Raw genomic sequence first — 15,364 nt, forward strand, 5'->3', positions numbered from 1 at the left:
CTCTACTGCATCGCATGCAATGCAGACAAAAATTAAACCCTGTTTTAATTTAAAACTTTAGGGAGTAACACAAAGCTCAACTTACAAGCAAACATATTGATAAAAAATATGAAGTTCAGCCTCTTGCAAAGGTAAATGATAACCTGAATGATGAGCTTCAAAAGTTATAGCAATGTGAAATGAATCAATTATATCTATTGGTTGAAAACAATAGCTTAGCTTTGGAAGTATCAGTTTAAGGGAATGAATAATTGTAATTACAGTTTCCTAGCCAGTGATTTAACACAACCTAGGTTGCTTTCCCACCTCTGCCACAGGTAGCAACACTGGACAAGATTGTGTTTGCCCAGAACAGGCAGCCCTCATGTTTCTAACCTTTACAAGCCAGCACTGATAACATTTCACTTCTGCTAAAGAATAATTGGGCAGAAGTCAGACTCATCTCAAATAATTTTTTTTATACTGGTGCAAGTCTGTAGCACAACTCTAGCTTATCACTCTTGATTTTAAAAACAAGTTAATCCACTAAAATGGAAGCTTATTAAGAAATGGAATTACTCCAGTCATAACAGTTCTGGTAGAGACAGAGAAAATTAGGATAGGAAAGATAAAGTTAACTCTCAATAGATAAATGAGTAAAACTCCTATTGTCTGTTCTCTAGCCCATCTATGTAAATAGCTATACCTGATGATTCATGTCAAGGCAAAAATAAATAATCAATAAACCCCCAACCTCAACAGTGACAGATATCAGGGACCCCATCCTGTGTTGCTGAATCCTATGGAATTTTAGTTAGCAGCTATGGAAGAAGAAAGCAACCAGCTCAGTTCTGCACTTAGATCAAAATGCTGTTCTTACAACCTTAAAGCATCCTATTATCATAGTAATTCTTTTTGTTTCGTAAAATCAGCATTTCAATTTCAGTGGAGAGCCATGCTGAGCAGGGTAACAGCATGTGACAGTCTCTCTTTCAGAAGACTTTAGAAGAAAAATGGAAGTAGGCAAATACATAAAATACATTTGAAGGGTACAGAGATATTGATTTTACAATCACAATTTTCAGAATGCTTGTGAGGGCAAAGTGAATAGTGTGTTTAACAGAAGATTTTCCCTGCTATCCAGGAGCCTTTAAAGTGGAGAAAAGGTCAAAAAGCACTAGAGGGAGCTGCTGCTCCACTTGGATTCTTGTATTCAGCACAAATTGCTACCTGCTGGATTGAGACGCTGTGAGCTCACATCTGGGCCCTCCTGTACTGAAATAACAGGACAGTAATCAAAACCAACAGCAGACATCAAGGATGCATACTACCAATTCTGAACCAGTAGGTAATCAAAGAACACCTTAGAAGTCTATAATATGTAATAGACTTTAAACTAATACAAAGGAGGAATATATTCCATAAGTTTACAAAAATATTTTTTATAGCTGATCAATAAAATTCCTTATTGACTCCTTGCCTTTTTATGGGCACAGGACTTGTTCCAAAGAGAAAAAAAATAACATAAAAGAAAGGATAAGGAAAAAATTACACAAAAGAAATTATATCTGGAAGAAATTTCATAGGAAGTCCCACTTTAACTGAACAGTTTCATTACTAGATGCCAATCAATCTATGTTTCTGACAGTGATAGTTTTTAACCAAAGCTATGCAGATGATGTTAAGAGATTGGAAACTTACACCAAGCATTAATTTTACTGAAAAAAGTCCCCAGAAATTAGGCTAGGGAAAAAAAAGAAAAAAAGATGACATATTGGCAGAAGGTTAGAAAAGTCTAAAATGCTGCCATGCTACAAGTAGATTTTTGACTGTTAGCAGGTGCTTTTACACTCCTGTCACATGAAAGCTCAGCATGTATGCTGACTGCAATTTTTGCAGCTTTCCAGTTTTCTTTAATTTTACCACAATCTTTTCCCACAAATCCCTGTATGTGCACATTGTTATTAGGACTGTCCTTTATAATAAATACCCTGAGTATTGTATTTTCTTATCACAATTTTTGTGGGTTTTTTTTGACTGTTCTAATATATACATGAAATACTTAACACCATGGCATAAACTGATAATTTAGGTAAACTTATTAATTTCAAACACACACTTCATGCTGTAGCTACCCTAACAATTAATGACTGAATCTCCTTTTTCTAATTTTTACATATTCAGCCAATCTTTTAAGCACTCTGTGCTGTGTAGGCCAAAGTTATGACAGCAAGCACCCCGCAGGTGTGAGTGCTCTGTTGCACTTTGGGAAAGCCAAAGAAAGGGCTAACCATGCATCCATGTGCATGGAGAATCTGCTTACTATTGGGAGAGAAGGGCACCTGGAAGCACAGCAAAACTGAATATAGTTTGAGCCTTGAGAAAGAGAGGGGGAATGATGGATCCTGTTGAAGTTTTTTTGGTGCATACAAGCTGTGGCACTTGAAGTATGGGGATCCTGCCAATGCATGTTAGCAGGCATTACTGCTTTTAGAGTATGCCTTTTCTATGTGTTATCTTCCCAGCCTTGGAAGAGGAACACAAGATGGTGGTATGGCTGTATTCAAAGCAAGGAGTGCATCAAGGGAGTTATACCAGAAACAAATACTTCAAACCAATATTTAGGCCATGGCTGTTTAAGGAATGCTTCTCTGTATGTAGTCCTAGGCTACAGTACCCAACACAGAGCTCCCTGTAGTGATGTTCCCATGCTCACAAAGTTGAGCTTTCCACTTGCTGTAAGAAAATCTGAGCTACATCTCAGTAATAGAAGTGCAATTTAGCTTCCTCTCAAGATTTCTGGTATATCTGTCAAGGATCATACATCTTCACAAGCCTGACCTGCCAGCAAATCTAGGATGGCAGAAATCTGTAACGCAGAAACAGCTTTTCACTAGCTCACAAAATGCTAAGTAGATTAGGTCTAACATTGACCTCTGCTGTGGTTTGCTTTTTTATCTTTTAAAGGTTATATTTGGCACTTGTATTAAGAAAGATTCTGCATCAGTCCTTCCCTCTGTTTGGCCTCCTGCAATCTGCAATACCATTTCAGCATTAGCACTGTGCAAAGGATTCAAACAAGCAAGGCTTCAATATGACTGTATGCCGGGGGAAAGAGTGAAAGGGAGGGATTTTTAACTGGTTTTATGCAGGATAAGTGAATTCCATCATAAACACCTCTTTCTGAACACATTTTGCAAGAAAAAATTATTTATGAAATGTATGCAGTTTTTGTTTTGGATGAGGGTAGACGACATCTGTTTCATTTTAGTCATTGTATCCCATGCAGCAGTGCATTATTCTCTGCTCTGCATATAAGACCAGGTTGAAACATTTGAATCAAATGTTTAGATACATAAACCACTAGCCTTTATCCAGGTAAGTAAAAGAAGGAATTATAATGTTTTTTGTTTTATATTAAGAATGTAAAGCAGCAGAAGTTTACTTAATCGACAAATAGCTGTTTTGCATTTGTGCATGACAGCATTTTTACAATACAATGTACAGAGAATTTTACAAATATGATCAAGTCTTCCCCTAACAAAAAGGGCTGCTTTCATTGAAGACTAGTATACATTCATGCCTGACTTGAATTTTAAATCCTTTCTCTTTCAAAAAAAAAATAGAGAAGAAAAAGAAAATCCCAAACCTCTTAGATCTGAGCTAAACCCTTTAGTTCTCCATATTACAAATCCTTTCATAAAGTCATGTATTTCCTAATCTTTTTAATTCTTCAGTCAACTCATTTGAACTACAGCTGAGTGCTCATTCCAGTGCTGGGTATAATCCTCCCCATCATTCAGACAGTTGGCACATGCTTCACACAGTCCTTCATCTTTCAAATTACCCCTCTGAGACAGAAATTATCCCTTTTACAGAGCATCATGCATTTTGCAAAGGGAATGAAAGCACAGTATTCACAGCTAGCATACATGGCCAGTCTTTCTTTGAAATGCCAATTTCTGCTTTCTCTGCTGAAGTTTCCATCTTGTTCTTTCCCTCCTGTGTAGTCCCTCCTACTTGTGGACCCAGTGCTTTTATTAATGCTGCAACAATAGGCTACCAGTAGTAGGTGTTTGATACAGCAGAGTAAACACAGATCAATTATTTTAAACTATAATTATGATCCAGTAACCTGCTATAAAAGAGTTAACAAAGTCCAAGGACAAAGTGAAAATTTCCCATTCCCCTCATTAGTTACTCACAGGAGGTCCTGGTGGCCCTGGTTTTCCTGGAAGGCCTGGTTTGCCTCGTCTGCCCTGGAAACAAAAAAATTACAGCAGACATTTATAAATGCTGTGGGTAGGGACTGATTTGAAATAAGAATTTTAAGAAAAGATTTGTTGCCTTATATATTAACCAAAAAAAAACCCCCAAAAACAATAACAACAACAAAATCCATCCAAAATGAATACTCTCTATCAGTCACTGCAATACTAATATGAGTATTTCTAGGATTGTTTTTAATAGTTATAACAAACTATATTTGTATCTCCATCCCAGTAACAATGTCACATTTTAAAGCTTTGTCTCAAATATGAGTGCATTGATAGGGTTATTAACAAAGTACCTTGATGAGGCATAAAGAAATCACATTTGTATGAATACACTGGAGCTTGGGATGTAAAACTGTGCTGCAGCACAGTCAGTACATATGTGCTACATAACCCAATTAACAAACACACATACCTTCTTCTCTGGGATGTGATAATGAGCACAAAAGCCAGAGATTTATTTGCAAACACAACTCACCTTCTTTGTGCAATTACTACCATCTGTGTATATATAATGCACAAGCAAAATCATTTGCATTAAAACATAAAGTTCATAAAAGTCTACTTAAGGGAGACTTTGCACTCAGTTCCTAAAAAACACATGCATATGTAACTATTACAATTTTTTAGTACAGAGTTTGCTTGAACAACTGTTTTCACATATGCTTTTTTATAGGAAGATCAACATAAAAATGGAAGTAATTTGCAGGAATTAACATCTTTATTGCCAAGCTGAAATCTGATGCACATTTTTTAGAAACAACAGCTGAGAACAATTAATATCCAAATGCAAATGGCAAAGAAAAAAAATGTTATATCCATTAAGAGTAAACTTTTCCCTTGCATTTGGAAAACGTAAATTAATGTTAAGCATTAGGGGGAGTGTCCTGGTGAAAACTTGGCTTAAAAAGTGAAAAAAATAAAATTCTGACTGATGGTTCACAATTAACACATAGGCATATTTCAGTAATCTCTGCTCCTTACTACTAAGTCTGCTTCTGTAGTTTCTTAAATAACAGGGTCACATAGGCTGCAGCAGTATTCTCAGGAAGAGAAAGAAATCCAGTTTTGCTATTTCCAGGTGAGAGCCTTGATCTGTAGGAAAGCACTCTCATGCTGTGCATTTCATTAGTCTTGATCTGTGTCGAGGGGATGTCAGCAAGGGTGGAAAATCCCTCTCCCTCCCACCCTGCAGCTCTCCAGGGCAACCTCTTGCCCAGAAGCCAGGAACTCTCCTGGCAGTGGTAGGTATCTCAAGCCCTTCAAGCAGAAGAAGAAACAGAACCAAGACTGTGTGGATGTGTTTCAGCCATTGGGCTGTGCCACACAACATGTACACTGCCACCATGGTTTTATCATCATCCTCAGCCAGTCAGAGTGAAACAAAACCACCTCAGCATTTTTGGAGTGCCAAATTCCTGGGTCTTAACTAGCTGAGACATGTGTCATGTGCTGAGCTGTTTAATCCCACCAGTACTTGCACATGCAGAGCTCTAACTGGGGCAGCTAAGGGTAAATTTTTAGAGCCAGAATACAGTCCTAGGTGCCTAGGCTGGGCTCAAGGCTCTGCTGGCCCTCACTACCCACCCACAGCACATCCTCTGCTGTGCTGGCAACACTGACCCTGCAATCCCAGGACCAGCTAGGCTGGCAGCTCAGCCAGCAGGTTTTGGCTTTGGTGGAGCAGGAGAACTGCAGGTGGGGCAGGTTTTGGCTTTGGTCAGCTCACTGATGCTGCTCACCCAGCAGCTGAGGAGCTTGCCTGGCCTGCCAGGGCACACATGCACAAGCACAGGAGGCTGCAGAGCTACATCCGTACTCTTGGACTCATCTCTACTCCGGAAATACAGGTGGAAACTGATATTTCCTGACTTGAAAAAAAAAAAAAAAACAACAATAAACTTCCCTTAGAAAGAAGGAAAAACAGACTGAGAGGTAATAATGTAATAAACAAAGATAAATTACTCCATACTTTTAAAATAGTCCCTCCGAGTTATAATGATCTACAGTGTTGACTTCTTGAAGCACCTTCCTTTTCCTGTTTGAACTTATCTAAAGTATCCTGAGGATGACACTTAAAGTCACAGCAGTCTAAACAAAGTATCAAGGAAGTGTCAGGATGAAGAAGACAGGGCTTTGACTGGCAGACACAACTGTGAACGAGGTGTTAATTACACAGGAAAACAGGGAATATGTTGGGAAGGCAATTTTATCTCTGTTTACAAGATGGACTAAAATATGATTTATGACATAACAAAGACAAAACTTGATTAATTTTCTGAAAAAAAAACCAACCCAGTTATAAAAAAAAGGGGATAGTTGTTTTTCACCATTTATTAGTTACTAAAACACATACCCAGTGAAACACAGAGGAAACATCTGTCCCACTTTTTATCCCATCATTATATTATTAGCCATTATACAATGTTGCATGTAAAACAACCACACAGATCAGTATGAGGCATAAGCTTTTTATAGAGTAATAAAAGTCCTTTTTTTTTGCCTCCAAGCACCTTTGTAACCTGTCTGGTATTTTAAATTTAATACAGAAATGTATGAAAGGCCACTACCTTTCAGCAATGTCATTCAGATACAGAGACTTCAATGTCAGGAATACCCAAAACTCCCCCTACTTGTCAGCACTCCTGCTTCTCTATGACTTCTCAGCATCAGCAGGGGAAATATATATATATATATTTTACTATAGTAAGAGTGTAAGTAGAAAATATTGGTTTATGTTTTTGTTTAGGGTAATTAAAACAATTAGAACAATGTTTTTGACGAGCCCATTATGATGCTGCCTTGGGCAGGCCATGAGCCAGACCATGAATAAATATTTACATTTTGATTTTGAGTCATCCTTTTGGCAAGAAAGAAGTGAAAAACATCTCAGTGCCCTCTCTGGTTTATAGAGTGGGCTTAGCAGAGAGCCACAGTTCCCATCTCCTGCTCAGCTGTGGGTCTTGCTAGCCCCATGAGAGCTGTATTTATTGCCACTGTGCAGAGGGCTGACAGCCCACACAGGACGGCTGTTACCTTCATTTAGCTTAGATCACTGAGCAAATATTGAGGTTCTAAAACTATTCAAATTATAAATAAATGTCCTAGGCATCATATTGTTCCTTTAACTAAATAAAAAATGCATTACCACCTACATTCACTTAAAAACGATATGTGTTGTCAACAAGTTGTCTAATCCTACTTAGAATACCTGAAGGAAACCAAAAGAGTTGCTGGCTATTTCCTTTGTGCTGCATATATCTTTGCTGCCAATCAAAGTGATAAGAAGTTTTCTAAATGTTCCTGCTATTGTATGCTGCTCCCTTGACTCCTGCCCCAACTAATTTGTACAGCAGGCTACTTTCCTCTTTCCCAAAGGACAGACTTCAGCTGGATCATTCAAATGACAAATCATTCAAATAATAACTGCTTGGTTAGGGGCAAAAAAAGATAAAATACTAAAAATAAAGTAAATGAGAGATTATATGCTTCAGGAAAACCAGCTGAGTGCCTAGCTGAAGTATGTGGTCAGCTGCATTCTTTACTTCTCTTTTCCTTCACCCCTTCTGTGAATTGAAATGACTTGATGAGCTTTGCCTGACATGAGATGGAAAGCTGTTCAGAAGAGAGCTCTGGCCATCCTCCCATAGGATTTGTGCTCTGGTTCTGACTGCTGCCCCTGGGCACTGCTGCAGGTCCAGCACACAGTGAAAGAATTCAAACAAGAATTCAAAATCTGTATTGTAACCCCCTGCTGTACCATGCCATATCCGTCTACTCACATCTCTCTAACTTTAGAGGAGTAAGATCTCTAATCCTAGTGTTTAAAAATAAACTGTGGATTATTTAAGGATAAAATCAAGCAGTTATGTAGGAACACTGACATGATTTATGGAGTTAATAATTTAAAGACTCTACACTTTAGTATGAAGGTAAAAGTTCTTAGAATAAACCCATGTGAATTTTCAAGGGGAAGTGCTAATTAGTGGTTCTTGAAACACATCATCGCATTTCAAAACAAGAAATAGTTCTAGGGAAAGGAAAAATCTGGGTTTTAAAGTCTTAACTACTGTAGTTATGCAAAATTAATGAGGTTTATGTAATTTTTTTGCCAAGCTACACTATGATTCTCTTGGTTAATCCTCAAAACCAGCCTTAAAAAGGCACAGATATAACCAAAACAGGAGGTGAGTGTGGAGTTAAAGACCCCTGTCTCACAGTGCCTGACCTACAGATGCCAAGTGCCAGTTCCAGTGCCCACATTATCTCAGATTACAGCAAGAATTGGGATAGTCTCTCGCCTAAATTGAAAATCCATGTTGCAGACAATGAAACCTCGTTAACTTCAGCAATACACTGTTAGGATTTGACTGTACAATCCCTTCTTCAATCCTATTAACTTTGGCCTTGAGGACGTATGATGGCAACCGGCATATTACAAATTAACCTCTGCATGAGATGCTAAACCTGAACAAAAATCACAGGAAATAAGGCCAGAAGGCAAGAAATTAAAACATTTACAGAACTCAAGTGCAAGACTGTTCACCATACCCCACTAGAACCTTTCACAGAAATGTGGCTCACAGAAGAATAGAGCACACAGAGCCCAATCCCTTCTTTGGGAGAAAAGTCAGTAGGGAGCTCCTCACTGATGCAGAAGCCTTCCTGAACTCAGTCTTGGGTTTCCAAATTCATTTTTGGAATGATTTACAAAATCTCTACTTTCTTCATTGTGACATTATTAAAATGCTTAAAGGGAATGCTTAGCCAGGCTACATAAAATTGAAATGAGTTTAACTAACAAAACTAAGTCCCTAAACAGGCACAGCAATGCCAAGAAGTCAAATGCCCTGACCTCTTTTGCCAAAAAATCACTAGATGAAATCCATCACAATTTTTCAAGTGTATCCATAAAAATTCAATTTCATTTCAAAACCAGAAAGAAATAATTTTCAACTATACTTACATAGTTTATACCTTAATTTTCATTATTAGATATAATTTCTTATTCTCTCATATTTCTACACCTTTTGCCAATAGACATTAAAAGAAATATTAAAAATACAGTATTTGGAAGAGAGTCTGAAATTCTAAAAGAACCTCTTAGAAGTTACACCATTTCTGCCATTCCATTAAAAGTTAGGTTTTAATTTCTACAGTGGCAATTGACAATGGAAAAAAAAGAATTTTTCCAATTGAAAAATCTATTTTCAGCTTTCTAAATCACAACTGTTTCATTCCATTTTTAAATGCCAAAGTGGGAAAAATAAATATTTTTAAGCTGTATCCTAATTTACTGGATATGTATTTCAATGTGGAGACATTCTGGGAGAAAAACTGTTTTACATTAAGCATTTTTGGACTGTTAAATGCCAGAGTGAAGGAACATACAGAACTCTGACTTAAAGATGAAATCAGATTGGAGCTTTGCCTGTTTAAAAACAACTTACATCAAAGTCAGGGACTGAGAAGATGAAAAGAGATTCCAAAACTCCAGAGCTTTAGCTGTGAAGAAAATGTTTTGCATTGTGCCAGGAGGCTGACCTGCAATGCAGACATTATCATTGTTCTGTAAGGTTTGTTTTATAATTGGTTAAGTACAACATTTATTCACTGAACTAGAAAAGAAATTATGTCAAAGAAATATTAATGTTCTATAAAATCAGATAAATGCAATCTGAATTTAAATTAATTTTGATGCCACTCTAAATAATTCTGTTAAGAAAATCTAACAGCTCTCCATTCATTTATTTATGAAGATTTTCCACTCTGTCAAACTAACTTTGTTCATGCTTGATTAGAAAAACTTGTAATCTCAGAGAATAAGTTGATTATTAACATAAGACAAATATTGTAATTCCACAGAGTCCCTCCAAATATGTAATTTTAGTAAAATCAATGTTAAAATACTAGATATGACAACAGATTCTTAGTTTTATGAGGTATTTAATTTATTACTAAGATAATGCTAAAATAACTTCCTCTTAAGTGAAGTCTTTGGTATTATAAACACAACTATTGGAAATAAGGAAGTTCTTTCAAAAATATTTACTTCAGGACACCTGCAACTCAAGGACACCAATCCCAAGGAATTTAAAGTCAAGGATATGGCTGTGATATTGCACAATATTTTTAAATGCTTTAACCCAATTCACCACTGGAACCAAGGAAACCACCATGATGGAGAAATGCTTAAATACATATAAAAGACTTTAAAAAATTTGCATTAATCCATAAGAATGAAGTTGTTTGTAGCTATGCTGAGAATAAACTAGAGCTAGTCACATAAAAACCACTGAATTGTCTGGGTTGGAGGAAAGTCTCGAGATCACTCAGTATAATCCCTGTCCCAAGCAGGATCAATTTTCCAGGACTGTGTCTACTCAGCTTTTGAGTATCTCCACAGATGGAGACTCCACAACCTCTCTGGGCAGCCTGCATCAGTATTTGATGAACTTCACATTCTTTCTTGTGTTGAGATAGAATTTTCTGGGTTTTGGTTTTTTTTTCTTTTTTAAATATTTCTTACCCCTTGCCTCTTGTCCTGTCACCAGCTATTACTGAGGAGAATGTGTTTTTCTCCTTTATTCCCTCACATCAGACATTTACACACTGATTAGATTCCCACTGAGCCTCCTCCAGGCTGAAGAGTCCCAGCTCTCAGTCTCTCCTTCCACAGAAGTTTCTCCAGTTGCACCTTGACACCCCTGAGGAAATCTGTGTCTTCCTTGAGGTGGTCTCACCAGAGCCGAGCAAAGGGGAAGGATATTTCCCCTGACCTGTTGGCAGTGCTCTTTCAAATGCAGGCCAAGATATTGTTGGCCTGTTTTATGCCACAAGGATGTGCTGCTGGCTCATGGTCTGCTTATTGTCCAAAGAGTTCTTCTACACAAAGCTTTCCTCCAGACAGTTTGTTTTCAGTGTATGCTCATATCTGGGGTTATTCCTCCCAAGATGCTGAATTTTGCATTAGCTCTTGTTGAACTTGATTTGCTCTTGATTTCTTCTGCCCCATTGTCCAGGCTGTTAATGAGGTCACTGGACACTACTGGCTCTAGGAGCAGCCCCGTTAGTGGGGTACACTCATCTCCAAGTGGACATTGTGCCCCTAATGAAAAACTTCTGGACCTTGTTTTTCAGATGATTTTCAATCCACCTCACCATCCACCCATCTAACCTGTACTTTGTCAGCTTGGCTATGAAGATAATGGGAGATAATGTCAAAGGCTTTGCTAAAGCTGAGGTTGGCATTCACTGCTCACATCTCATCCACCTAGTTAGCCACGTCATAAAAAGCAAGTATTTCATCAAGCAAAATTTTCCTTTCATAAATCCATGTAGACTATCCCAATCACCTTCTTGTCCTCCATATATTTGGAAAAGGTTTTCAGGAAGATTTCTTCTTTCGCATTGCCAGGGATTGAAGCCTATTTGCCTGTAGTTCCTTGCACCTTCCTTTGTGAAGACAGAAGTGCTATTTACTCTTTTCCAGTCTTCAGGAGCCTCTCCCAGTCACCATGACCATTCAAAATAACCAAGAGAGGATTGTATTGCGTGAGACCTATGGACAGACAGCTGTGTCCTCCATCTGGGTATGAAACTCTGGCAGCAAACAGCTGTCACTGCTCCTTCCATAGCGCTTGGGTCCTGTGCCTTGTGAGCACCATCCCTAAAGGTGTGCATGCTGGACAGAGAGGGTTTGCTGGCCTCTTTGTGCCCTCCTGCATGAACTGCTGAGCCCCCTGCTGCATCTCCTGGCTGCCTCTGCCATGGCTGCAGAAACTGCTCCTACAAAGGCCTCATCCTGGCACCGGCCAGCAGGGGCCTGACCTCCCTGCTGTGGCACTGCTGCTCAAGGACAGAGCTTGTCAGAAGCTGCCAGAGCCACCCTTACCTGAGCCTCACCTGGAAGCATCAGGCATCCTCAGTGGCTTCCCAAAAGTGCCCAAATCCCAGAAAAAATGCCTAGAAGCTTATAGTAAAGCAGGGCATCCCCGATATCTGGGGAGAAATTATGCATCTGACTCCATGGATATCAGAAAGTTAATTAATTACTTCATTATACTATATTATTCGATACTATATTACACTGTATTACACTGAATCTGCACAAACCTCAACTCCACTCAACTGCACAGAATCTTGTGACTGGTCACCCACAGTCCTGACACACACGTGGATTCAATTGGTCAAGGAATCAAAACACACCAGAATCCAATTACCAATTCCCTTCAGGTAAACAATCTTCCACAATGCATTCCACTTGTTCTAGAATACAGGAGCAGTAAATGAGATAAGAATTGTTTTTTCTTTCTCTGAGGTTCAGAGAATGTGGATCTCAGAATATCCTTGGGAAGTTGTGCCTTGCTTTTTTCTGTGAAGAGAAATGCAGCCACAGGAGCTCAAGAAGGCAGCAAGAGGATTGTAAAGAAGCAGAAACTGCTGCACAAACTGCTGTGTGTTTCAGCTGTGTGCTGGGCCTGGCTCTTCTAGAGGCCAGCTGAGAATGCAAAATCATCCTGTCTAGATTTCACAGTATAGCTATCTAATAAAATTGACTTGATCCTTCACATTAAGAAAATTCTTGGAATTCCCTGAGGTATTATATTTTTAAAACGGAGTAACTGTCAGAAAAAAATGGTATTTATAAAAAATGCACCAAGTTCAGGGAAAATCCCTTCTACAAAGATATCCAACTGAAATGAAGCATTACTTCTCAAAACATTTGGAATATTATTTTGGAAATATAAAATTCTTTGCATTTAACATAATAAAGCCAGAGTCTGGAAAGCTTCATGTGGCCTGTAAACTATAGGTAGTAGAAATTTTTAAGAATACACAGCAACACAGCAAAATTATTTGAAGACTTCAGAAAATTCTTCGCATGGGAACTGAAGGCCCCAGTGGAATTTTTTCAGAAATTAATGGAATAGTGATTTGATTGTGGAGAAAAACTCTAAATACCTCTTCAATATAAAGAAGACATTTAAAAACCCAGTTGCTAGAGGCTAATGGAAGATTAGATACATGCTAAGTGTAAAATAAAATGCATATTTTGAAATGTGTGATTGACAAGAAGCACTGGAAGACAGAATTCAAGGAGATTTGCAAAGAGTCTGTTGTTGATATACTTTGAAGTGAAAACTGGACTTCTGCAAAAGATGAGCTTACCTAGAAAGTGCAAGATGACTGAGGAAAGTAATAGCTCTGCACAACACAGGAATCCAGGAAGATGGTGTGGTAGTCCACTGTGATTAAATTCCATGCAATGCTAAGTTAGTAGCCAATCTCAGTATTGTTTGTGGGTTGGTAATGCTGGACAAGGGACTTTTCTGAGCAATGTGTAATTACCTTCTGAAGCTCCTGATGTCATTCTGAGCAGTTGTATAATAGTATCAGGTTGCTGCAGCAGTAACATGCCTGAAGCCAATGTGATGGACACTGAAAAATGATGTATGAATGCAATGCCTGCCCACAGAGCAGTCTAGTGTTCCTCATGCAGGAATGAGTAGCTGTTTCTACTGGCCCTTTTCTTTCAGTGACCAGAACTAAAACCCAAAACTCCTGCTGAATAAGGTCTCATGTCTAACACAAACCACTTCATTTAGGATCAAAAACCCTAAAAAATGTTATTCAAAGTCACTACTTGTAGAACAAGAGGAAACACCAGACCTTTTTAAGAAGAGCAAACATTTGAGGACTCCTTGAGCTCACAGGAAAACACAACATTGATAACAAATGTGAATGGTAAGTGTCAGGGGTATCTTGGCAAAAGGAGAAACACAAGTCTCTACATGCTCACACAAAATTTAACTACATTCACTGATGACATTATTACAGCCCTTTAAATGAGTATTATATAAGTCTCAGGTTGATCGAAGAATCAGAAATAAGTTCACTGTGTGCTCTTTGAATTTGGCCAGGTTGTGATATAACCAGGTTATGATGTCTTCTTCCATGACAATTACTTTTGCTTTCAGAGTAACAGTCTAATTAAGGATGGAAAATATGTGATGAATCATTGAATATATTTTAATATTTTTTGTAGAGCTAATGAAAATTCTAGGAAGTTTCTTTTGTGTATAAGAAGCTCGGTAGTAAACCATGCAAAATTGAAAACCTTCACTTCATCTCAAAACTCTGTTCCTCCCTTTTTAGTGCTGTGTAAAGAAAACAAGATATGTAAGTCTGAAGGTCATTATTTGTACCCATTGCTCACAAAGGCTGCTCTCCTGCATAAGCCAGCCACAATGAGAGGAGATAATGGGGATGAGAGGGAAAGGTGTCACAACAAGTGAGGAAAGAATGGGAACTGATGAGTCTACTCTTAGAGACACAACCAATACTCGTGATAAATGCTAGACTATTAATCCAGTTGTTTATTCAGAAAATAAATATTTATGCATTTTGGTACTAGAATATTATAAGAGAAGTAATATGATTATGAATCCAAATTTTATTTATCATCACATTCATTGTTCTCCATTACTTCATTACTTGAAACCCTGTAGTAAATCTGCAATTTTCTGTTAAATAAAGCTAAAAAATAGAACCTGGTCATCCTGATACAAGGCCCTTTAATGCTGTACAAAACTAGAATTTTCAGGGCTTCTAAATTATCTCCCCATACTACATTTCTGTAAACATATCACACTAGTGTACTGCTTTCTGCAAACCTTTTTATTCTTTAGGAGATCTGGAAAGGATCCAGCGAGACCAAGATAGAAGATATTTCACACACTTCTGTCATCAATTTCCATTGCTGACCATCATCTAGACAAGTAAGAACCTAAACTGCTCTTTGATGTGGGAGTAAGATGATAACCCAGTATGACCATACAGTAGTAATATACTATATTACTATATTATTTATACAGTATAATATATCAAAGACACACAAAGTGACATATTCAGTGTTTTAATAATTATGCATGGGCTCAATGACACCAGTAACTCTGGTCTAAAGTGCATCTATCAGAAAAATCTGTTACCACCTTATCTGAAAAAATGTATTGATCCCCCTTTACACTTGAAATAAATACACCACTAATCTAATTAAGTAATGATGTAAATTTGCATTTCTAAGCCTATTTGAAGTACATGTAAACAAG

General features: G+C 37.9%; 1 protein-coding gene across 3 annotated transcripts in view; it reads right to left on the reverse strand.

Annotated features, from left to right (window-relative positions):
• COL19A1 (collagen type XIX alpha 1 chain) overlaps positions 1-15,364 on the reverse strand; it is a 181,860-nt gene that overhangs the window by 57,334 nt on the left and 109,162 nt on the right. For all 3 annotated transcript variants that reach the window (XR_010027253.1, XM_063152974.1, XM_063152975.1), the window contains exon 16: positions 4,185-4,238. Coding sequence is in view for 2 of the 3 variants with exons in the window: in XM_063152974.1 (XP_063009044.1) it covers positions 4,185-4,238 (54 nt within the window). In the remaining variant the exon portion in view is untranslated. The remainder of the gene's footprint in view (positions 1-4,184; positions 4,239-15,364) is intronic.

The sequence above is a fragment of the Melospiza melodia genome, chromosome 3 (genome assembly GCF_035770615.1).
Source record: "Melospiza melodia melodia isolate bMelMel2 chromosome 3, bMelMel2.pri, whole genome shotgun sequence".
NCBI classification, from domain to species: domain Eukaryota; kingdom Metazoa; phylum Chordata; class Aves; order Passeriformes; family Passerellidae; genus Melospiza; species Melospiza melodia.